The 25,689-nt window shown below is 38.5% G+C and overlaps 1 protein-coding gene across 1 annotated transcript in view; it reads left to right on the top strand.

Moving 5' to 3' along the window:
• Positions 1-2,034: 2,034 nt before the first annotated feature.
• Positions 2,035-25,689, top strand: part of LOC149286976 (bifunctional 3'-5' exonuclease/ATP-dependent helicase WRN-like) — a 48,746-nt gene continuing 25,091 nt past the window's right edge. The window contains exons 1-17 of the mRNA XM_089493579.1: positions 2,035-2,043; positions 3,432-3,547; positions 4,265-4,410; positions 6,153-6,301; positions 6,737-6,886; positions 7,084-7,156; positions 7,250-7,364; positions 7,454-7,763; positions 9,216-9,296; positions 9,760-9,901; positions 10,410-10,485; positions 11,160-11,227; positions 15,275-15,383; positions 16,585-16,653; positions 17,348-17,430; positions 23,017-23,123; positions 23,662-23,849. Coding sequence (XP_089349705.1) covers positions 2,035-2,043; positions 3,432-3,547; positions 4,265-4,410; positions 6,153-6,301; positions 6,737-6,886; positions 7,084-7,156; positions 7,250-7,364; positions 7,454-7,763; positions 9,216-9,296; positions 9,760-9,901; positions 10,410-10,485; positions 11,160-11,227; positions 15,275-15,383; positions 16,585-16,653; positions 17,348-17,430; positions 23,017-23,123; positions 23,662-23,849 — 1,991 coding nt within the window. The remainder of the gene's footprint in view (positions 2,044-3,431; positions 3,548-4,264; positions 4,411-6,152; positions 6,302-6,736; positions 6,887-7,083; positions 7,157-7,249; positions 7,365-7,453; positions 7,764-9,215; positions 9,297-9,759; positions 9,902-10,409; positions 10,486-11,159; positions 11,228-15,274; positions 15,384-16,584; positions 16,654-17,347; positions 17,431-23,016; positions 23,124-23,661; positions 23,850-25,689) is intronic.

The raw sequence follows: 25,689 nt of genomic DNA, 5'->3' as shown, positions 1-25,689 counted from the left end.
GGTGTGTGTAAGGGTCCTGGGAGGGAGGCTTACATTAGCCTTTTATCGTTTAAAAAAATCTCTGCTGCTGTTGACTACTCTTCCAATGATTCTCAGCCAGCATTATGGCGGACACCTGGCTGAGAATCGTGGGAAGTTTTGTTCACAGCTAGCATCTGCAGCTTTACTGTTGCTGCACTTCCCATGACGCTCAGCCAGCATCATGGAAGTAGTATGTCTGGCTGAGCCTCATGGGGATTCAATTCAATGTGTTGGTTATTTTTAATATGTATGACTGCTGACAAAAACAAAGTGTGCTTTAAGTGGTGATGCAAGCGTGACATTGTGAAGTGTCCCTGACATTTTGAAATGTTGGAAGGTATGCATTCATATTTAACCCTGTAAGTGCCAAAATAAATGAAAATACCAGTCATATGAGGTGTTTCCAAAAACAGGATGAATACCTAAATACACTTTTGAAGTTTTTTTTCCCATATTATATATATTATATTATTAAGTTTAAGTTTTTATAGGTGAAACTGTGAAAAAAAATCCCCCCCCCTAATTTCCCCCACATTTTTAGATATTTTTCATACTTAATAATGGTTTATATATATATATATATAATTATTATTTCAAAAGAAAGCCCTACTTGTGCTGAAAAAAACTATATATAATTTGTGTGAGTGCACTAATTGAGAAGAGAGAATTTACTGTTGAAGAAAGACATAGCAAAAACACAAAAACTGCTCTGGTCTTTTAGCGCAAATGTAGTAACAAAAACTCATCCTGAAGGGGTTAAAATGGGTTGATGCCAACCTTTAGCTTTTCTTGTGCCCTTGCTTTTGTGGAATACAACTCCCAAGCTGATAAGGGCGATGGAAGGATGGTGGCCCACAACAGTAAAAAGCAAAGGCTGGCATACCTGTGCAAATGTATCTAACTGTGCTTGTATAGTGTATTATCATTTAACCCTTTATTTTCTGTGTGCAGTGAAATGAGTGTGTCACGTAGTGCTTCCTGTAGAGCTCATAAAATCTACAAAGCGTATGCACATGGGGTATTTCTGCAATCTGGAAATGACGCTGAATACATTGTAGTGAGTTTATCTGCAGTTGCATGTAATCTGCACAAACAATCCTGAAATTTTGGTTAAAAAAGGGAAACGAAAATCAATGTTAAGGCTCCCTTTGCCAAGGATTGGTGATCAACTGGTTACATGATGTGTCCAAATGCTCCTAGTGAATTTATTTTGATCTGGTAGGCTGCTAAACAGTCCCAAAATGAGGCAGAAATGCATCACAACATAAAATGTTAAAATTACAAGTTTGAAAAAGGGAACTGGCATGTGCCCCATAACTGCCAAAAAACCCTCTATGCATGTCGGGTTTTCTCATTAACATTTTCGTGGTATTTTGGTCAACTGAACTGGTTTGGAGACCATTTTCATTATTTTACTGAATCGTTAAATGTGTAGTGTATGTCAAGGTGGTGCTGCATTATAGTTCATCATGGGGGCCAACTCAGACTTTCTCGCGGGAGAATTTGACAAGCATTACCCCTTGTATAGTAAGTAATGAGGAAGATCATCAAGGACAACGGAGCACTGTCCCTCTTAATCCACTGGAAAGACTGAAGACGGATGCAACCTGTTTTACATCAGCATCTCTAAACAAATGCGCCACGTTCAAAGAAGACCTGGGTACAATTAGCAGTGGATACCTTTGAGATATTCACACATGCAAAATGGTCCCCGGGTTTATTTTATCCCGCAACCATATTGCGTTTAGTTTCATTAACTATGTGTCAGTCTCCATCTCCATGTAGTGGTTTCTTGTCCAATAGTGACACGACGTTTATAACTGACGCGTATACGCCGGCCTTCAGCATCAGTGCTACACTTCCCGTCCCACAGTGTGTGACGCAGCTAACACGAGTCGCGGATGTGACGTCACGGAGGCTGAATCTTGCCAGTCTGCTGGCGCGCTTCGTTCTCCCCACGCCATAGATTACATTTTTAAGCAGAACCGAGCTGACGGAATGTGACGTGTGGGCATGGTACAGGTGAGTCGAGAGCATTAAGCTTAGATATATGGTTGTGTAGTATTGGCAAACATTAGGGATCAGAAGGTAACTAGGCATACATAACAGTGAGTGAATGCATATAATACATGACATCTACTTTGGAAGCTGCTGAGGATTTACACAAGAAACACGTGGTAGAATGGGATATTGTTACTAATAACAATGAATAATTTCCAAATAAACTCTTGGCCCCACACCCAGAAAATGTTTCAAATGAAAAGAGCCAAGCTCCCTGTAACCTGCAAGGCAAACTTTGAATTTGCAGGCAGAGTTCCTTTGCATAAGAAGACTGTTACCCCAATCAAAGCCACAACAAAAACAATGAAATACATAAAACATTTTAAATCAACTACTTTGTTGCCGCCAAAAATGTTCCCCTGTTCAACTAGTCCAGGGCTTTAATGTTAAATAAGTGTTAACTTTGTCTGTAACTTTTATTTTGGGGGTCAGCAATAATATTAACTGATCTGGATCACATAGAAAGTCTTAGCACCAGGCATGACAGACGGCTACCTGGGGCATCGCTGGTTTGTTGCAGTGTATTCTTCCTTGGGAGACATGTCTGGTAGATTGTTTGGGACAGAAATTCTTGTGTCCCGTTACCTCCTCTGATGTCCTTTCTTCCTAAGAGAGCAAAGAGTATTTTTTCCTGGGGTGCTATATGATCTAGAACCAGCCTTGCTGGTCATTGATGTGGAATGTGACTGCAAAACACACTAGATAGTGATCGGTGGCTTTGGAAGCTTCTACGTGATAACACCAAATCACAACATATCATACCCATGTGTGTAGGACTTCAATGACATGACATTCCTTGATGAATGACATTATATATGAGAACATAGCCACAATGAAGGTCAAAGTAGCTTTTATTGCTCAACTTTGTCATTGTTTTACAGTGCTTCCAGTTATCTCTGATGGATGTTTTGAACCATTGTTTTATGGGGTTTTTTTAAGACTCCATAAAGTTTTTTTTTCTTTGGTTACAAAATGGCTAAGGAGCCGAGGAATCTTCCCCAATGGATGTCTGCTCAAGAAAAGGAAAGTGCAAATGGTAACAAAAAGGCAAGTTTAGAATACCTATCTTTTTAAAAAAGGATGTTCTTCAAATTACTTATAAAAAATGTATACATATATTAGATCAGCTGTTGGCAATCTTACCTCTTACCTATTTAAAAGAACAAAATATGAAGTTAACAGGCATACAGTGTCTACAGTGTAGAAATCGATTTATGTTGTTTAATAGTATTATTTCAGGTTTGCCATGGTTCAGTTTCCATTTTTTTAAATTTCTCCTGTTTTCTTTAAACCTATTCTTGTAAAATTTGGTGTTAATTATTAAATCATCGCAAAATTGTATTTATTAGAAATTGTTATATAAGAAGAATATTTTAGAAGACGACCTTCCTTTCTTTGAGTTCACTGGCTCAATAGTGTACAGCTACGAAGGAAATGACTGCTCTCTATTATCAGAAGTCATCAGGTGAGATAATACCGTTTTTCTTTCTTACCTTGTTATGCAAAGTCGGAATATAAGCAAGAGTCTGATTATTTGTTAGCAATTTCCCGAATTATTTGGCTAGCACAATATGGAACTTTAACATCTATGTGACATACACCTTTTACATAGCTTAAAGCAAGGTCAGGTGTAACTCACTTAAAACATCCTGCCTTTTTGCAGTGGCAGGGACATCTGATGACAGCCTGGGTTCTCCATTATCAACAGAAGCCAGACTTCCTCTCGACAGATTGTGTGTACACCTTCATCCTGTGATCGGTCATTTGTAGGTGTCAAGACAGGAAGGTCTTCAGAGAAGAGGAGAGACCCAGCTGACATCTCTAACTCCCCTGCCGGCTAATTGCACACATTGCGATCAGCAATACAAGGCTTTGGAGCCATGCTTGCTGATCGCAGTGTGATCTGAGGGAGAAACAAAGTTCAATTTAAGTGTCCTGGCACTACATGTAAAAAAATTATAACCTGGAAGGGGGGGGGGGTTTGACATCGGCATCTGTTTGTTTTGCCAAACATGCGCTATTAGTTCTTCATGCTCGACTTACTGGTGAACAACACAGTTGGGAACAACTGCCCAGTTGGGAACAATGTCGCTTAAACTGTGAAAACCTTATGCATGTTTGTGTTTTCATTTGTCGGTACTATGGCTATGTAAGTCATCTTTATATTCCCTTTCAAATCCAGGTCTGAGCTTCCTGAAGGAGCAGTGCTTGGGTTTGACATTGAATGGCCTGCAGTATATACAAAGGGAAAAAATGGTAAAGTCGCCCTCATCCAAGTCTGTGTTTCAGAGAGAAAATGCTACTTATTTCACATTTCTGCCATGACAAGTAAGTGATACCATATCAGACAAAAAATGCCAACACACATTATCTTTCAAATTCACACACCACCAACTTTGTCTACATATTTGATGAGGTTTAAAATAAGAATTGTATTGAAGCTGAATCCAGAAGGATTTAACTGCTGTCATGGGAACGGCTTACTCTAAGCTTGCAGCTCAGTTAGAGGATATGAGATTGCTTCCTTATTTTCAAAATTTTTGCTGTAGTTCATTTATTTTAGCAGGTTGCAACAGTCTTAAAGGTAAACAAATAAAGCATATATCTGTACTAACAATACACTAGAAAATTTTCATTAAGGTACCCTAGTTAATTGTGTGTTTTTGGGAGTGTTTGTATATGGACTCCCCTAACTATGTTGTGATTTGTAAAGACATTGTGATAACATCTTTCTATCAGGTTATAGCTCATTTTTGGGACGCCTGTTTCAGGTTTCTGTTTCATACTTAACATGGCTTGAGGAGCGTATGGAAAACTTGTTAAAGACATTTTAGCAAAGGAAGATAAACTCCTACACAATTGGGATGGGGTATAAAAAGTCGCTTTGAAACGTTGTTAAGTCAAGAAAACCAAAATAATTATTCTATCAGCACTCAAAAACCTACAACATTAGGACCATTTTTCAAGAGTTTGAATAAATGTAATACAGTGAGGGAATTTTAAACATGCATAAAGCTAACCAGAATCTACGATAAGATTAATTATTAAGGATTGATTAAGGTCTGAGTCTACATAATAAAAAAATTAGCAGACTACATGGACAGAATGGTTCTTTTTTGCTTTCAAATTCTATGTGTATAGTGTACTCCAGCTGTGCATGATATTATTTTTGCTGCTCCTTTACTACATTAATGAGCAGTGTGCATTTACCCAATGACAGAAGCAGCAGGAGGTAATTACTTCATTGAAGTTTAAGCCTGAGATTGGTTTGCATCTCTGAGCCCAGAGTACTCTAAAAGGGATGCACCATGAAGAAGTCAATATTCACATTGTACTTGTCTGCTGAATTTTACTTGTTTACTGCTGTGCAGTGTTCCAGCCCTATTTGTTTTTAACATATTATTTTTTTGTTAGAACTATATATATTTGCACATGACGTTTCTTTATATTTGTTGGTGCACACCTGGTTAAAAATACATCTGAAGTACTAAACAATGCCTGCGAATTGGTCTTTGATTTGCTATATGTACAAAGTTAAAAGGCAAGTATCCATTAGTACAATACCACCATATTCTAAAAAGTTATCTAACATAAACCCCCCACACACACACACACATATACTCATTCATTTACAGATACTCATTCATTCCCTTAATCACACATACTTGCTCATACACCCACCCCCTTACCTGAACTGCAGATCTCTGACTCGCAGACTACTGCAGGGGCCCTGCTGCTTCCTCTCAAACAACTTCTCTGGCTGCGCCCCCAGGGGAAGAAGGAACTGAGCAGAGTCATGTGATGTGCATTCACCTGACTCCGCTGGGTTCCTGCTTTTCCTGGCCGAGATGCTGCTCGCACATTGTGCGACCAACATGCAGGTAAGCAGCCCAGCCCCTGCGCACGATTTTCATGTTTTTTTTTTTTTCTTCGGCATTTTGCCAATAATGCCCTTTTCGACCGATATATTTCGGCCACGGATATATTGGTGCATCCCTAAACTAAACTGTTTGATGGTTTGAACAATGTATAGTACATGGTTATACTGATAATCACCTTATTTTGGCTAGGCTTCCCAAAAGGGCTAAAGAGGTTGCTGGAAGATGAGTCAATAAGAAAGGTTGGCGTGGGAATTGAAGGAGACCAGTGGAAGTTGATGAGTGACTGTGACTTGAAACTGAAAGGGTTCATTGAACTTGCAGATGTGGCAAACCAAAAAGTATGTGCCATTAATTCCCCAATTTATATGACTCTTTCATACCATATTAATCTGCTAACTTTTGTAAGATACTGAAGGATATAACTATGGCAACCACCAGAATGGTTCACTCAGCGGGTACTTTTTTGTTGGCAATTTAAATGTTAGGATATCTATTTAAAAAAATAAAAAAGGTATATGTGCATTTGAATAATTTTATGTTTGTACATTTGATATAGCACCGTCATAGTCTGCAGTGATGTCCAATGGGTAAACAGGACACGAAGCAATGCATAACATAATTTGACTTACTGTAATAAAAAGTAAGGAAGGCCCTGCTCAAATGCGTTTACAGTCTTATTTTTGAAGTTGGCTCATCCTCTGCTTGATTTAAAGAATTAGCAATTTTTTTTTATTCTTTTTATGCTTAATTTTGTTTTTTTGTTTTTTTACCAGCTTAAGTGCAAAGAGAAGTGGAGTCTGAATGGTTTGGTGAAGCACCTCTTTAAAAAGCAACTTCTTAAGGACAGTGCTGTGCGCTGCAGCAGATGGGATATGTTTCCTCTCAAAGAGGAGCAGAAACTGTATGCTGCCTCCGATGCTTATGCAAGTATCCATATACTATTTATTCAGTGAAAACAGTTTAGTCTGTCTGTGATAAATTATATCTTATAACCATCTTGTTCGCATGCAAGCAAAATAATTCAGTTGCCCATAACATATTACATTACGTATTACATTTGTACCATGGAGATTCTACATACACTCATTAAGAAATATATTATTTACACAATGTTTCATAGGCTGGTCTCCAAATATACCAGAAATTAGAAAGCATGGATGAACAAGAGAAGACTCTTTACCATCCCAACAAAGGTAATTTTAAATAATGTTTAGTAGAGTTCTATCAAAAAATTTAACATAAAAATGATCACATAAAGTGTGATTTTAAAACTATATTTTTTACAGAAAATAATTTTGCGGCGTTTGGCGTAAAACAGAAGATAATTCGTTTATCGCAAGGATTAGTTGAACTCGAAGATTTGGTTCCATGTGACTATGAGCACTCTAAAGACGGCCAGAGGTTGTGTTTATATTTGTTACATTACCAAATGCTTGCATAAAATACTGCATAATAATTAAATTGATCATCTATTTTTTTTCTTGATCCAGAGCGCTCCATATTATAGAAGACATTTTTGGGAGGCTGGAAGAGTTGAAAAGTATTATACAGGACTCCAAAAATGATAACGGTCAACTACAAGACGGTGGCCAAGAGAGCGACTCTCCTATGTTGCATGAAAAGTGTATGGGACCCAATGAAGGGCCTAGCAGAGGCAATAAGAGTAATGAGTCCTGGGGAAAAGGACACGAAGAACAAGATTTCTTCAGTACTCTAGGCATCAGTGAAGAGGAGCTAAACATGATTGAGCAAGAAGGCGTTGATGAGCAAAGAAGCAAGAATGATTATAAGTCAGATGAGGTAAAATGTGTGGTGACTTGTCATCCTGTGATTGAGGGAGAATATATAATTCAGTACTAACTAGGGCTGCAACAACTATTCGATAAAATCGATAACAATTGATAATGAAAATCATTGTCAACTATTTTCATTATCGATTAGTTGAATCATGTCAAATGCTCTGAAAAATACCCCTTGTCTTATAACCCAAGTAGTGGTCGGACTATATCTCTAAAATCCAGATCCCCTGCAGCGCTGCAGGGGACCTGGATCTCCTCTCTCTGGCAGCTGGTGGGCGTCTATACGATGCGCGCAGACAACCTCCGCTGCTACCCGACACTTCCGCCGGGGCTTCTATGATGGAGCACCGGCGTCACATGACCTTGCGGTGCCCAGTCATAGAAGCTCCAGCAAAAGTGCCTGCTAACAGCATTGTGTAAAAGGCATATCTGGGAGGCAGAGTGGCATATCAGGGGGTACAGTGGCATATCTGGAGGTATAAGGCATATCTGGGGGACAGGGTGGCAAGTCTGGGGTCAGATGTGCATAATTGGGGGGGGGAATTTTGGCAAATAAAAGGAAATAAAAACAAGAAATGCATTTTTTCCTTTTTTAATAAATATGAAAAATAGCTTACATGTAAATTAATATGTACTAGTAAAACTTTTTTAGGTATTGGGTATTTTTAGGAAAAATTATGTTTGGGTTCTTGTTCCTTTTTTTAATTTAGCTTTTATTATTATGTCGGTAAAATAAGAAGGCGATTAAAGAAATGCCATTGAGATAAGTGTTGTGTGCGCAGAGTACAATGACACATGTTAATGTAAATTTTAAGTTTTTTTTATTCTGATGTCTGTTTTTAACACCTAGTTTGTTTATAAAATGATTTTAAATAAACAAAAACATTTGCATATTGTTTTTTTATTCGATTAATCGAAAAAATAATCGGTCATCTAATTGATTATGAAAATAATCGTTAGTTGCAGCCCTAGTACTAACAATAACAAAAAAAGTGTAACGTAAAGACACTTATTTCAGGTGTTAACAGCATATTCCTCAAAATATCTTCTTATCTATTGTTACTAGCAACAATATTTAAAGTAGTCATGTCAATTTTTTTTTTTATATTTATGTTTATTACATGTTAGCATAATATTCCTCAGCAGAGCTATTTAGCACTGCTTCTGTCTGCCTCATTAAAATAGTAGTTTGCTTAGCAGCACAACTTTTAATTGTACTAGACGGGTGAGTCCAATTTTGGTGCTGCCTGCCAGCTGGTACAGTTATTAAGCAGTGTTTCTGATTGAAGCAGTTTTTAAAGAAAAAAAATACATCAGTGAGATGAATGTGTTATAATGTCACATTAGTAAATACTTCATCCAACCCTCATTCAAAAAAACATGGCTTCAAATCCCTGTTTATCCATTTTGTAAAAGTGATGTTTATGATGTTACCCTATGTATCTCGTGACAGGATATGATTGAGGCAGATGTGGACATGGATCCATCCATCATAATCGACAGTGATGAAGCGCTAGAAAGTGAAATGCTTAAGGTATAGCCTGCTTCGTATTATTTTGTTTAGCACTGCCATTTTATACCATGTCAACACCAACGCACTGGTGTAAATTGTAAGTAAAGACACTTATTTGAGGTGTTAACAACGTTTTGGTAAATTGCGATCTGTATTTACAGTTGCCAATCTGAGATGGTGTTAAATATTTTGCTTTTCATATACTTCTACAGTTCATTTTATGGGAAAATAGCCCTGGAAAGAAACTTAGGCATGTGCGCAAGTTATCTAAGCACTATTTCCTGTTTGAAACTAGAGCTTACAATGCAATATTCTTGATTTCGAGGTGCTAGATCTAGCTTTCTCAAGCATTGTTTAACAGGAGTAGATGATAGGCCTCATGCAAAATGTTAATTCCATCCATACCACTCCTTTTGATAGAGTAGATCAGAGAAGGCAAACAATTACCCCCAGAATATAAAAAAAAGTATGTCATTTATTGCAGTCTGTGGATGACTTGGACAATAGCCGAGAGAAGTGTCATGAAATTGAGCCTCTTCAGCAAGCCATTGGCAAAGAATTGACTGTTGCTCTTGATGAAGAAGATGAAGATGATGAAGGCATAGAAGAAGAGGAAGATGACTGGGGTATAATTTTCAAATTTCGCATAAGCACTATGGTTGGAAACACTAGATTGTATAGTTGACAAATGATAATTGGCCCCATTATCTTTATTTTAAAACCATTGCTGACATTTTTATGAATTTCCATCTTTAACATTCTGATTCAATCATGTTCAGAATTCCATTGTCATGTAATATATTAATATGATATTTTTTTTATTATGTAGTGGTGATTAGCAAACGATTTTAATTATCTTAGCTGGGTTTGGAGTCTTTAATCAGGACGATACATATGTTTTTATTGGAACAATGGGGAAAAAAAATATTCAAGACCTCAGGGTTCCCTTATTCAGATGGGATTTGTAAGCTGGGACTGTAAGTGATACCAGAAATCAGTCTGTGTAAAGTTAGTGTTTGAAACATGCATCATATTTGAACACAATTGTAATTTTAAAATTTTGATTTTTATTTCATTCAGCGGTAATAAAATTGCCACCCCACTAACATTATTCATTCTCCCTTTTTCACAAAGATCCATCTGTTCCCGAACCAACTCTACAGCAAATTTCATGTTTGAAGACGTATTTTGGCCATTCAAGTTTTAAACCGTGAGTGTTCTTTGATATAAAATTTACTGTGTTCCTTGGTAACAAATACATTTATTGTGCAGATCTGAACCTGTAATTCTATGTGTCTTTAATGTCCTAGAAACGAGGCCCTTTATCATTTCTGATACCCTATGTGTTCACTTTTTGTAATCTCTTTTACTGTGGATTTCTTTTTTCTTTTTCAGCATAAAATCTAGTGCTGTATACAGTAATGTAATTTAGTCTTGACAAGACCTGGTGTTATCTCATTTTCTCCCAATAAACATCCTTTATCTGTGGTCTTGGGGGCTGCCATTGTTAGTCATGTGATATCTCTGTTTTCATTAGGCTTGATGATTAAGACTGACCCATTGTATTCTTCACCACAAGGCAGTATAATAAGAAGCTAGAGCTTTTGTCTAGTAGATTGGGCTAATATAGCAGAGTAAGAACATATACAGTATTATGCTGATACCTGACGACATTACCCTGTGAAAAGAGCAGAACCATTTTTAAAAAAGAAAACATTTTAAAAACAGCCTTTTCGTTCTTAATCTGATACTAGCAATTATTTTCCTTTCCTTTTGAGGGGTTAACTGAGACATGCTACTATACATTGTTTAGCTGTTGGGTGCTGTTTGTCTGCTGTTTGTCTGCTCTAATTCTTTGACAGTTTTATGTATATGTTATACCAGTGTTCAGTGGAAGGTCATCCATTCCGTTTTGAAAGAGAGACGAGATAACCTGGTGGTTATGGCAACAGGTTAGTAAGTGTTTGGTTTATATTGGTGTCATGCTGTGATAATTTATAATATAAAAATTAAGCATAATAAAGGAAACTGGCGCCACTCTATAAAATAAATGTATAATTCAGTGTGTCAAAAGCTCTTCCATTTTTAATCACATTTATATGGTCCAATAAATAATGTCCATCAATCGTTTTGTTAAAGCCTCCTGGTGCTGCCTGTGAGGATAAATCCCCAAATCCTGGAACAGTAGTAATGCAAACTAAAACACAAAAGCATAACACAGGACTTTCATTGTGTAATATTTAATATGTATAAATCGGCCCCCATGCCTCTATGGGCAGGGGAAGGGGCAAATGCATTTGGGAGGTTCTGCAGAATCCACCATGCATTTGGAAAAGGGACCCCATGTATATTTAAATAGGACCTCTCAGCTGCCACATGCATTAAAGTGCTTATGATGGCTAGTGTCACTTTCAATCATAGGGGGTAGGAGATGCATTATTAAAGGCTAATCTACATACTCCAGCCAGAAATCCGAAACTTGTGCTAGCACCACTGCAAAGGATTCTGGTTAGGCATACACAAATAATGCTAACAATGATCCCATTTTTGCCTCCATATCTTTTATCCATGGATCAAATTCCTGCTGTACTAGGCAGCCTTTAAACAAAGTTGCAGAAGCCAGATAATCGCTTATAGACAGCTGTTTCGTCCTTAATGAGAACTTATCAGCATGAGGTTGGTTACTGGCTTGCTGCTTGAGGCTTACTCATAGTGCCTGACAAACATGGCTTTGCATTAACCCCTTGATGACAATTGCCGGTCCGGGTACGTCACGGAAAAACAAGTCGTTTACGACAAATGACGTGCCAGGACCGTCATTTGTTAAAATGGGTGAAAAAATCGATCCGTGATTTTTTATTTTTTATTCTTTTTTTTCCACTCAAACGGTGTTGCTCTAATGCCTCGACCTCGAGGCATTCAGCAACGCCACGATCGGTACTAGGGGCCATCTATGGCCCCTCACTGGACGCCCGTTTTAAAAGCGTTTAGGAGGCGATCAACGATCACCTCCTAAACCTAAATGGTGTCGCTGGAATGCCTCGATCAGGAGGCATCCAGCGACACCAAACACTTACCCCAGGATGGACTGTGACCGCTCCGGAGAGCGGTCACAGCCGCAGCTGCACGCAATCTTCACCATCCGCAAGATGGCGGCGGCCCGGGAAGACCCTCTAGAGAGGTACTGCATTCAACCATGCAAGTCAATGGAGCCCAGCTTTCTAATCACAGTAAATAAAAAAATAAAATAATAATTTGAAAAAAATAGTAAAAAAAACCAGTAAAATGTAAAAATAATTTCCCTCTGATGTCATTATCAGGGGAACCTTCAAGTTGAAAAAAAATGTTAAATTTTTAAAAAAAAAAAAAGCAAAAAAAAATGTATAAAAAATATATTTTTGTGAGCAAGTCCTAAAATTAGCACATTAGCTTAAAACAATTCTCGCATGGAAAGAGTTAAAATACTGGCATATTAAATGCCCATGGGGTGTCTACTTTTTAAAAATGAATGATTTGATGGGGTAAATTGAATTGGCCGGGTTCAACAATGTCCCAATTACCGTAATTGCTCGATTATAAGACGACCCCCCAAAATCTGAATATTAACTTAGGAAAAAAAGAAAAAGCCAGAATATAAGACGACCCTAAAGGAAAAAAGTTTTACCAGTAAATGTTAATTCATGTAAACTATTTTTTTAAATAAAAGCTATGATTGAGAAAAATATTTTTTTTGTTTTTATTTCCTTGTATTTTACAACCTGTCCCCCAGTTACGCACATCTGCCCCCAGGCTTGCCACACCAATATGGCACTGTGGCCCATGATATGCCTTTTATAACCCTCTATATGCCACTGTGCCCCATGGAATGCCTTTTGACCCCCTATGTGCCACTCTGCCTCCAGAAATGCCTTATACCCATATATATCCCATTCTGGCATTTAGGGGGTTAAAATGCATATTATGGGGCAGAGTGGCATATAGGGAGGTATAAGGCATTCAAGGAGGCAGAGTGGCATTAAGGGAGTTAAAAGGCATTGTATAGAGCACTCTGCCTCCAGAAATGCCTTATACCCCTATATGCCACTTTGGCATTTAGGGGGTTAAAAGGCATATTATGGGGCAGAGTGGCATATAGGGAGGTATAAGGCATTTCAGGAGGCAGAGTGCTCTATTAAATGCCCCCTTAACGCCACTCTGCCTCCTGAAATGCCTTATACCTCCCTATATGCCACTCTGCCCCATAATATGCCTTTTAACCCCCTAAGTGCCAGAGTGGCATATAGGGGTATAAGGCATTCCAGACATGCCCTATGCCCCCGTTTAACACACACACACACACACACACTTACCGGTACTTCCAATTTCCTGCTGTATTGCCGGGGCAGCGGGTTGACGTCTCCTTCCGGTGCAGCCGGAAGGAGGTGGAGTTGGCAGCAGGGGTTTGTCTGCGTCCGTCGCGGATACCTTCCCCGGCTGTCAGAGATCAGAGTTCTCTGATCTCTGACAGTCGGGGAAGGTATCCGCGACGGACGCAGACAACCCCCGCTGCTAGCCACACCTCCTTCCGGCTGCAGCGGACGTTGTCTACGCGGATCGCGTAGACGTCAACCCGCTGCCCCGGCAATACAGCAGGAAGCACCGGTAAGTGTGTGTGTGGGGGGGAGACAGGAGGATCCAGGTCCCCTGCAGCGGTGCGGGGGATCTGGATCTTAGTCTCATAATCAGACCTCTATTTGAGGTCTGATTAGAAGACGACCCCGATTTGCTCTGAAAAAAACCTCGTCTTACAATCGAGCAAATATGGTAATACGGGGGGGAAGGATGGCCACACATCTAATTTCCAATTAGAAAAATGCACACGTACCAAATGTGGCCTTTTAGTTCCCCCAAAAACTGTACTCAGGAGATGTTGCTGAACACATATTGGGGTGTCGTGTGACAGCGGCATATACCAGGAGCTGTAAATTCATACATAACATAGGTGTGTGGGGGAAAAATACACACAAAAGAATACTACTGCAAACTTTGAAAAAATTCTGGTGGTAAAATGTGTGCATGCAAAGAGTTAAAATACCCTTGGGTGTCTAGTTTTCAAAAATATATGGTTTTGTTGGGCACACTGAAATGGCCCAGCTCAAAGATGTACCAAATAGGGCATGGGCAGTTGATGGGCAATCGCCAAAGTTCAACATTGAAAAATGCGCATGCCCCAAATGTGGCCCTTTTGCCCCCAAACAGCCAAGCAAAATCATTCATGTGAGGTATCGCTGTACTCAGGAGATGTTGCTGAACACATTTTGGGGTGTTTTATGATAGTGACATATACCAGAACCTGTTTATTCATACCTAAAGTAAAATGTGTGTGAAAAAACAAATGCAAAAAAAATTACTACCATAAAGTTTGACAAAGGCTGATGGTAGAATTAGTGCTTGGAAAGGGTTAAAATACTAGCATTTGGAATACCCTGGGCTGTCTAGTTTTCAAAAATATATGACTTGATGGGGTAAATTGCATTGGCTGGCTTCAAAGATACCCGAAATGGCACAACGCTACCTGTACTTATTGCCCCATAACGTGTAGAAAAAAGCAAAAAAACATAAAAACATTGGGTATTTCTAAACTCAGGACAAATAGTAGAATCTATTTAGCAGGTTTTTTCATTACCTTTTATAGATGAGTAAAAGATTTTTCAACTAAAAGTTAGAAGTTTCACCATATTTTATACTTTTTTAATAGTAAATAATATGATACAATCAAAAAAATGTCATCTAAAGTCCTTCTTGTCCTGAAAAAAACAATATCTAATGTGTGTTCAGTAAACGGGAAAGAAGAAAATTACAGCTAAACACGAGCAGCTTAGAAATGTTAAAACGGCCATTGTCACGAAGGGTACAAAAAGTAAAATCAGCCTTTGTCACGAAGGGGTTAAAGGAGCAGATGTCATTTTTATTTGTGACTGTTCCTGTTTAATGACCTTGGATATTTTTTCCTCTCTCAGGTTATGGCAAAAGCTTGTGTTACCAGTTTGCCCCCGTATACACATCTGGTATTGGAATTGTGATTTCCCCTCTAATATCACTGATGGAAGACCAGGTGCTACAGCTCGAGTGAGTTTTTTTTTTTCTTTTTTTTTTTTCTCTACCTCAGTAAATGCATTTAAAGTTAGTATTCTTAGTGAACGCTTGTGTGCAATAGATTGAGTTGGTGTAATTTTGGAAATAGGAGGTATAACCAGTGTTCCCTCTAAGCTGTGCGCCTGTGCGCGCGCACATAGCTTTTTTAGAGAGCGCACATGTCCAAAAATTGTGCGCACAACAGTTTTTCCAAAAAAAAGAAAAAAATTATAATTTTTTTTGAAACTTTATGCGGCGCGGATATTGTGCGCACACAATTTTTGCTCTGTGAAACTTTTTGCACAAGAGAAATTTTCTGTGCACGCCAACTAAGAAAAATTAGATGGAACATTGGGTATAACCTACACTACAAGTATGGAATCTTTGTTGTAAAGTTGTTAATACTGGGTAGTAAATGTCTATAAAGGGTCCAAGTAAAGTTTTATTTTTTATTTTTTTGGACTGTGCATGACAGAGTGAATACCATGTTATGTGGTTGAGGTATCTGTGGTTTGGTGGAGAACCATGACAATCGGGATCAAGGCAGGTCTTGGCGAAATTTAAATCAGATCATAGTTAAGGGAACAAAACAGGGTTTGGAAGGGATGGTACATTGGGTTATGCTTGGAAGGTGACAGACAAGGCTGATCTTTATAGATCTCGTGTATTGCTCTCTATTTGAAGCACACATTGTATTGTTTGTATGTTAACATTTATTTAATTGATGAGCTGTATGTTTTACACCATGCTTACCACAGGATACATTGCCACTTGCCTGTCAATGTTTTCTTTTATGGTACGCATCTATATACAATATACAATATCCAAATCCATGTGTTTCTAAAGACTTCAGTAATTCTGATTCTTAAAAAAAAAAAAAAAAAAGTGAGTTTGCATATGACAGCTGTTAGAGCTGAAATAATGTCAAGGTGATTTGATAGAAAAGTACATTCAAAAGTTTTTATAGTTGCTATTTACTTAATGCGTAGAATACAAATAATTGTCCGTTATCCAGTGTGGGGAATCACACATTCTAATGTATCATGCACCGACTAATATATATTTGTCACTACGAGTTGTATACGCCACTTCTGGCTATAAAAATATATTACCAGCTTGTGATTGGTAGTGCTTTTCTTTCTCTCTTTTTCTTGGTTTTATAATGAAATTTCTTTTGTGCTCCGTGAAATGACAGGATGTCAAACATTGCATCGTGCTTTCTTGGATCTGCTCAGTCAAAGAACGTCATGCACGATGTGAAGGCGTAAGTGAGTTTTTGTTTTATTCTGGAACGTGTGTCATGAATATGAAGGGGTGAAGTCAGTCAATGGTCTGCGTTGTATGCTGCCCTTTATACCTCTAAAATGAGTGGTGCCATGTTCAGTTGTTTGACCCAAGTCCTACCACTAGCTCTTCTTTACAGGACAGGAAGCTATTTGTTGTTTCTGAAATAGACAAAACTATTTGAAATACACACTGCCTATACCTCTCTGTAGAAATTACCTGTATTATTGTATTACCTTATAAAATCATGTTCTACTGTTGCGTCTTACAAATGACTTACAAGACAGTCCCTGACACCTCCCTATAAAAGAATGCATGTTAAACCATGGGAGCATGGCATTTAGCTGAGTAGGGGGTAGAGAAAGGGACAAATGCATATTCTGCTGGACCTCCCAGGGATTTGCACAGTAGACAAAATGTAAAGGGACCACACATCAAAGTGTGTATAATAGCTGGTTCCTTTAAAGAAAAATTAGTTTTGCTTCCCGTCGGTGTGCTGTAATTCATTGAAAAAGCTGTAAAGTCATGTAAGTTTTAAGACCTTGAAAGTTTTGAGGTATTTCAAAACTTTCATGGTACTCTTATAAATCTCCATTTTGTTATGTAACATTATTAATTACCAGTACTTCAAATTGTGCGTACCGGGTAATGGTCATTTTGGATTTGTTTCCTAGGGGGCGATTTAAAGTTATTTACATGACTCCAGAGTTCTGCTCTAATGGCATGTCCCTTCTTCAGGATCTCCACAATAAATATGGTAAGCTATAGTTTAACCCCTTAAGGACCGGGCTCATTTTTCGTTTTGTACCCTGTGGGACCGAGGCTGTTTTGACACTTTTGTGGTGCTTGTGTTCAGCTGTAATTTTCTCCTCACCCATTTAGTGTACCCACATAAGTTATATATTGTTTTTTTCAGGACAAGATAGGCTTTCTTCAGATACCATTATTTTGATCGTATCATCTTATTTACTATAAAAAAAAATAAAAAAAACATGGTGAAAAATTAAAAAAAACACATTTTATGACTTTTATTTGAAAAATCTTTTACTCACCTAAAAAAGCAAGTATAAAAACTAGCTAAATAGATTCTACTACTTGTCCTGAGTTTAGAAATACCCAATGTTTTTATGTTTTTTTGCTGTTTTTTGTAAGTTATAGGGCAATAAGTACAAGCAGCGTTTTATGATTTCCAAATCTTTTTTAACAAATCTGGTCAGTCTGCCTCCATCTCCTCTTTGGAACATCTTTGAAGCCGGTTAACTCAATTTAACCCATTCAAACCATATATTTTTGAAAACTAGACACCCCAGGGTATTCCAAATGCTGTTATTTTAACCCTTTCCATTTATAGAACTACACTTTGTCAAACTTTGTAATAGCTATTTTTTTTATTTTTTTTTCCACACAAATTGTACTTTAGTTATAGATATACAGGTCCTGGTATATGTCACTGTCAAACAACCCCCCAATATGTGTTCAGGAACATCTCCTGAGTACAGCGATACCCCACATGCATGGGTTTGGCTGGTAAAAGGCTACTTTTTGGGGCATGCGTAATCCAGGTGGTCATTTGGTCATTCTGCCTCCATCTCCTCTTTGGAATATCTTTGAAGCGGGTTAACTCAATTTAACACATTCAAACCATATATTTTTGAAAACTAGACACCCCAGGGTATTCCAAATGCTGTTATTTTAACCCTTTCCATGCACCAATTATAGAACTACACTTTGTCAAACTTTGTAATAGTAATTTTTTTTATTTATTTTTTCACACAAATTGTACTTTAGTTATAGATATACAGGTTCTGGTATATGTCACTGTCAAACAACCCCCCAATGTGTGTTCAGGAACATCTACTGAGTGCAGTGATACCCGACATGCATGGGTTTGTCGGGTTGTTTGAGATTTAAAATGCCACATTTGGGAAGTGCGCTTTTTTTCTCCATTTTGGTCAGTCTGTACCTATGCCCTATCATTGAGCTCGGCCACTCCAATTTACCCCATCAGCCATTTTTTTTATATATTAGACACCCCTTGGGTATTGGAAGTGCTTTTATTTTAACTCTTTGTTGAGATTTTTGAGAAATTTTAGCACTTGCTCAAAATAATAAACTTTATTTTTTTATTTTATTTTTTTAATACTTTTTTTATATTTTTTTTTTACACATTTTGCTGGTACTGGATGGTTCATCAAGTGACATCACTGCATAATTATTTTTAAATGTTAGCACATTTTTTATTTTTTTTTTCCATTTTTTTTTTTTTTTTTGAATATTTTACTAATCACATAGTGATTAGAAAGCTGGGTTCCATTGACTTGCTTGGTTGAATGCAGTACCTGTATTCAACCTGCAAGTGGAGCCAGAGTTCTCTAGAGGGTCTGGAGACCATCTAGCGAACTCTTTCTTCTTTATTGTTTTTTTTCCCGCGCCGCCGCCATCTTGCTGATGGCGAAGATCACCGGCAGCTGCGGCTGTGACCGCTCTCCGGAGCGGTCACAGCCCATCCAAAGGTAAGTGTTTGGTGTCGCTGGATGCCTCCTGATCGAGAATTCCTCCTGATTTAAGTTTAGGAGGCGATCGTTGAGGTAATAAAAAAACCTGCTAAATAGATTCTACTATTTGTCCTGAGTTTAGAAATACCCAATGTTTTTATGTTTTTTTGCTTTTTTCTGCACGTTATGGAGCAATAAGTACAGGTAGCGTTTTGCTATTTCAAAGCCATTTTTTCCAAATCTGGTAATTCTTCCCTCCATGTGCCATTTCGGGTATCTTTGAAGCCGGCCAATGCAATTTACCCCATCAAATCATATATTTTTGAAAACTAGACAGCCCAGGGTATTCCAAATGCTGGTATTTTAACCCTTTCCAAGCACTTATTCTACCATCAGCCTTTGTCAAACTTTATGGTAGTAATTTTTTTGCATTTGTTTTTTCACACACATTTTACTTTAGGTATGAATAAACAGGTTCTGGTATATGTCACTATCATAAAACACCCGAATATGTGTTTAGCAACATCTCCTGAGTACAGCGATACCTCACATGAATGATTTTGCCTGGCTGTTTGCGGGCAAAAGGGCCACATTTGGGGCATGCACATTTTTCAATGTTGAACTTTGGCATTTGGGGATCCACTGCCCATGCCCTATTAGGTACATCTTTGAGCCGGGCCGTTTCAGTGTGCCCAATAAAGCTATATATTTTTGAAAACTAGACACCCCAGGGTATTTCAAATGCTAGTATTTTAACTCTTTCCATGCACCATATCTACCACCAGTCTTTGTCAAACTTTGTGGTAGTCATTTTTTTGCATTTGTTTTGTCACACACATTTTACTTCAGGTATGAATTAAAAAGTTCTCGTATATGTCACTATCACAAAACACCCCAATATGTGTTCAGCAACATCTCCTGAGTACAGTGATACCTCACATGAATGATTTTGCCTGGCTGTTTGGGGGCAAAAGGGCCACATTTGGGACATGCGCATTTTTCAATGTTGAACTTTGGCATTTGGGGATCCACTGCCCATGCCCTATTTGGTACATCTTTGAGCCGGGCCATTTCAGTGTGCCCAATAAAGCTATATATTTTTGAAAACTAGACACCCCAGGGTATTTCAAATGCTAGTATTTTAACTCTTTCCATGCACCATATCTACCACCAGTCTTTGTCAAACTTTGTGGTAGTCATTTTTTTGCATTTGTTTTGTCACACACATTTTACTTCAGGTATGAATTAAAAAGTTCTCGTATATGTCACTATCACAAAACACCCCAATATGTGTTCAGCAACATCTCCTGAGTACAGCGATACCTCACATGAATGATTTTGCCTGGCTGTTTGGGGGCAAAAGGGCCACATTTGGGACATGCGCATTTTTCAATGTTGAACTTTGGCATTTGGGGATCCACTGCCCATGCCCTATTTGGTACATCTTTGAGCCGGGCCATTTCAGTGTGCCCAACAAAACCATATATTTTTGAAAACTAGACACCCCAGGGTATTTTAAATGCTGGTATTTTAACTCTTTGCATGCACACATTTTACCACCAGTAGTTGCAGTAGTATTTTTGTGTGTGTATTTTTCCCACACACACCTACTTTATGTATGAATTTACAGCTCCTGGTATATGCCGCTGTCACACGACACCCCAATATGTGTTCAGCAACATCTCCTGAGTACAGTGATACCCCACATGCATGGGTTTGTCATTTTAGGGGGGAACTAAAAGGCCACATTTGGTACGTGTGCATTTTTCTAAATGGAAATTAGATGTGTGGCCATCCTTCCCCCCGTGTTAATTGGGACCTTGTTGAACCCGGCCAATTCAATTTACCCCATCAAATCATACATTTTTTAAAAGTAGACACCCCATGGGCATTTAATATGCCAGTATTTTAACTCTTTCCATGCGAGAATTGTTTTAAGCTAATATGCTAATTTTAGGACTTGCTCACAAAAATATATTTTTTATATATATATATTTTTTTTTTGCCTTTTTTTAAAAAAAATTTTACATTTTTTTTCAACTTGAAGGTTCCCCTGATAGTGACATCAGTGGGAAATTATTTTTACATTTTACTGTTTTTTTTAAAAAAAATTTCTAATTATTAATTTTATTTTATTTTTAATTTATTTTTTCTAATCACACTGTGATTAGAAAGCTGAGCTCCATTGACTTGCATGGTTGAATGCAGTACCTATATTCAACCTGCAAGTGGAGCCAGAGTTCTCTAGAGGGTCAGGAGACCGTCTAGCGAACCTTTTCATCTTCATTATTTTTTTTCCCGGGCCGCCGCCATCTTGCTGATGGCGAAGATCACCGGCAGCTGCGGCTGTGACCGCTCTCCGGAGCGGTCACAGTCCATCCCCAGGTAAGTGTTTGGTGTCGCTGGATGCCTCCTGATCGAGGAATTCCAGCGACACCATTTAAGTTTAGGAGGCGATCGTTGATCGCCTCCTAAACGCTTTTAAAACGGGCGTCCGCCGCCATACAAAGTATGGCGGATGTTGACGCCCCGGGGAGGGGCCAGAGATGGCCCCTTTCTGCCGATAATGGCGTTGCTGAATGCCTCGAGGTCAAGGCATTACAGCAACACCGTTTCGGTGCAGAAAGCGTAAATAGATCGCTTTCTGCACCCGTTTAATGACGTGCCGGTCCTGGCACGTCATTTGTCGTTATCGACTTGAATTTCCGTGACGTGCCCGGACCGGCAATTGTCATCAAGGGGTTAAATATCATTTTTGTTTTCAAATATGATGCTGTTTCACATGGGCCCGCACATCACATGAGCGGGCCCATTTGTTACATCAAAAAATACTACTATATTAGTTGGAGGTGTGTTTGCCAGTTCAGAACCAGAAGAAAGTATACTTAAGGGGAGTCGTAGTTAAAGTTGGCGTTCCACTGAGACCCAACATCAGTTTAAAGCCTTAACCCACGGGTGGTGAACCTTTTCCTCCCATTTTGATATTTATAACATCATTTGCGAGTATACAATAAAAATTGGCCCCACATTGTATATTTATCCCACCACCCAGCCCCCCCCCTTTAGTATTGATTTATGTGATACCCCCAGCTAGCCCCACATTGTGTATTTGATACCACCCAGCCAGCTACCTCTTTATTATGTCAGCCCTGGCACCCGCATTGCATCCACAGGACCTGCCTGGTACCCAGACTGAAAGCAGACTCAGACTGCCTCCCTGTGTCGCCCCCACTTAAACATTCGTTCATTCGCTCAATCACACATAATAATTCATACACCCTCCTCCACCCCCTTACCTGAACTGCAGGTAAACTATGCCACTCGCAGGGGTCCACTGCTTCCCTCTGTGTTGCTCGCGTCCCCATCTAACTACCATCCTGTTTCTCCTTTCTTACATAGCTGAATTACATAACTTAAATTCAGCATCTTAAGCTCAATAGTACCTTTTTAAATACATTCAGTTCATAGAATACAGAAAAAATGAGTCCAGATTAAATTACATATTTCATGTGTGGGTGAACCCAAGTCTTCTGGGAAAGGAAATGTCAGAATGCAGTAAAGCATTGTCGCCCATTTGATTTTGTATAACCCAGATCCTCCTAGAATACTCCAAAGGTTCCTTAATATGACACCCAGAGACCCCCAGAGTAAATTATTGGTACTGTCATCTGCTGCATCAGTTAAATGGCAATATCTTCACATGATTGATTGTCATACTGGTTGGCTCATTGTAGGTTTATTATAAGATACCCTTTACCTTAGATTTCTAGGTAACATTTCGATTTGAAGAATCAAAAGCTTCTTCTAACCACAGTAACTTTTGTTTCCTTCTTCGCTCTGTTTTGTAGGCATAACATTGATCGCGATAGATGAAGCACATTGTATTTCGGAATGGGGTCATGATTTCAGAAGTGCCTACCGAAATTTAGGGTCCCTGAAAAGAACACTTAAAACAGTAAGTGGACATCTATCCAATGCATTATGAAAAATATCACTAGGGTAGCTCTACTGCAAGAAGGGCAGAGAGGAGCTTGTATAATACATAATGTGTTCTGATTTCTTGTTGGCTCAGCTCTTCTCACAGGAGAAATTACCTGGGATTTAGCTCATTGCAACTAATCTGCTGACTCATGGTTTAGTAAATGAAATGCAACAGTGTACTCATAAGTATTTTCATCCTTTTATAGCAAATAAATACATTTATGGCAGAACCAGCATAAGCATCACCAAACAAATGCCACTGGTGCATGTCTGACCTGCAGAAAGTATACTGATACATGTCCAGTAAGACTTGTATCTGTGAAAGTGATAGAATACTTCTAAAATGTTTTTTTGCTTTTTTTTTTCTTCAAACGGTGTATGCTAGAGGATCAGTGTTTAGTGGTATTATTGAGTAGCGTACTTGTAATGATGCCTTTCTGTAGCTTTAATGAAGCAATCCTAAATGTATAGTGTACAGACTAGCTTCACTTAAGGACTTTGTTCTGTATCAGGTACCATTTGTGGCTTTGACTGCTACGGCAAGCCCTTCAATCCGTGAGGACATAATTCGGTCACTTGATCTACAAGACCCACAGATCACCTGTACCAGCTTTGACCGGCCCAACCTATTCCTGGAAGTGGCACGCAAAACCTCTAATATCGGCAAAGATCTGCAACAGTTTCTCATTAAAAAACAAGGGTAAAACAGAAATAATTTAGATTATTATTTATTGACTTGTATTTCGGAATCATATTCTGCAGTGCTGAACAATCGGTTAACTGCACCTAGAAGCAGAAGTTATCTCATAACAATTTGGACTTACAGGAACAAAGGATAAGAGGCCAATCAAGAAGGAGGTGGGGGCATATTACATGTGTTTGAGGTGGCCCATATACATACGTACTCCATGTACACAAGGTATAAATTAAATCTTATCACCAGGCACATGTACAGACTGGTAAGAAGCATCTTACTGTATAGACTTCGAGGTACCTAACTTGTGAGCTGAGCAAATCATAGACTGTGCTAAATCTGTAAAGCTGATGCTTTAATTTTCTTATTAGAGCTTCAGTAGCTTAATTAATTTATTGAAACTGTTTCTCGTTTAAACCTGTAACAGTCATAGAAGAAGAAAAATGTATAGCTAGCAATGCAATATTACCCTAAGTGTTGGATTTTATGATCACCCTAATTTATGGGTAACCTTACTGAGAATGACTGGTCTTTGAAGAGGTTTGGGAAGCAGGCCAGTGGTGCAACACAAGCAAAGTTAGGCTGGAGCTCAAAGCCTGGATTTAGATTACAGAGCTACACTTGAGCCTGCCCAAACCCACACATAATGGCTGTGAGAAACAGAATTCTAAACATCTGGATTGATCTACTTGTAAAATTGAGCATTTAGCTTGATCCCACGCCTGCTTACCAGCTATACATTTTAGGCTGTGTATTTTATGGAAACAAGCTGTGTGTATGTACACACACACACTATATGGGCAAAAGTATTGGGACACCTGACCATTACATCAACATTATGGAAACAAGCTGTGTGTATGTACACACACACACACACTATATGGGCAAAAGTATTGGGACACCTGACCATTACATCAACACAAAATTATGCCCATTTACCTAGTAGACGATTTGATGTTGGATGAGAAGGCCTGGCTCAAAATCTTTGTTCCAATTCATCCCAAAGGTGTTTGATGGGGTTGAGGTTAGGGCTCTGTGGGGCTAGTTAAGCTCTCCCACACCAAAATCATCCAATCATGTCTTTATGGACCTTGTTTTACGCACTCGGTTACAGTCATGCTAAAATAGAAAAGGGCCTTCAAAAAGGGGCCCCAACTACATATTAATGTCTATGTATTCAGAATGCAATGTCATAAAAGTCCTTGTTGGTGTAATGGTCAACTGTCCCAATACTTTTGTCCATGTAGTTTTGCATGTATATATACATATGTGTATAATGTACAACATTTCCAGATGTACTCTTTGAGATACACTGCTCATCCAGAGGCTAGCAGAGAAACAAAAAAAATGTTGTGCTGCTTCCACATACATGCAAAATCCTCAGGTTTTGTGAGTTTGCCTCTTGGAATTTTATATGTGGGTGTCCATGCAGCAGGCCCTGCAGTATCTAGTCAATGTCATGTCTTAAGGTTCTTACCCTTACTAAGACTGTCTGAACTCATCAACAAAAATCATATAAAATAATGATCCCTTTCTCTACGGTATACACATTAGCTGGATTTTCCATACATGTATCTTGCATAATTTACCATGTGAAGACATAAACTTGGGTTTATTATGCATAACTGTAAAATATACAATTGTGGGAAAATGGCAGATAAAATTTTTTGGCAGTTCTTGCATTGTCTTAAATAAATGTATGGTAGAAAATAGGTTTAAAAAGTAACGAAACACGATCCTTTAGTTATAATGACTTCTTATTACTGTGTTTGTTATTTCTCCTTTGTGTTTGCATTGTCCATTTAACTCATTAAGTCCCAATAACGTGGGCACGTCACAGAAGAAC

Source organism: Sceloporus occidentalis, unplaced genomic scaffold (assembly GCF_023333645.1).
Source record: "Sceloporus occidentalis isolate IW3139 unplaced genomic scaffold, rSceOcc1.0.p SCAF_65, whole genome shotgun sequence".
NCBI classification, from domain to species: domain Eukaryota; kingdom Metazoa; phylum Chordata; class Lepidosauria; order Squamata; family Phrynosomatidae; genus Sceloporus; species Sceloporus occidentalis.
Note: the sequence above shows the minus strand (reverse complement) of the source record. Positions and strands in the feature narration are given on the sequence as shown.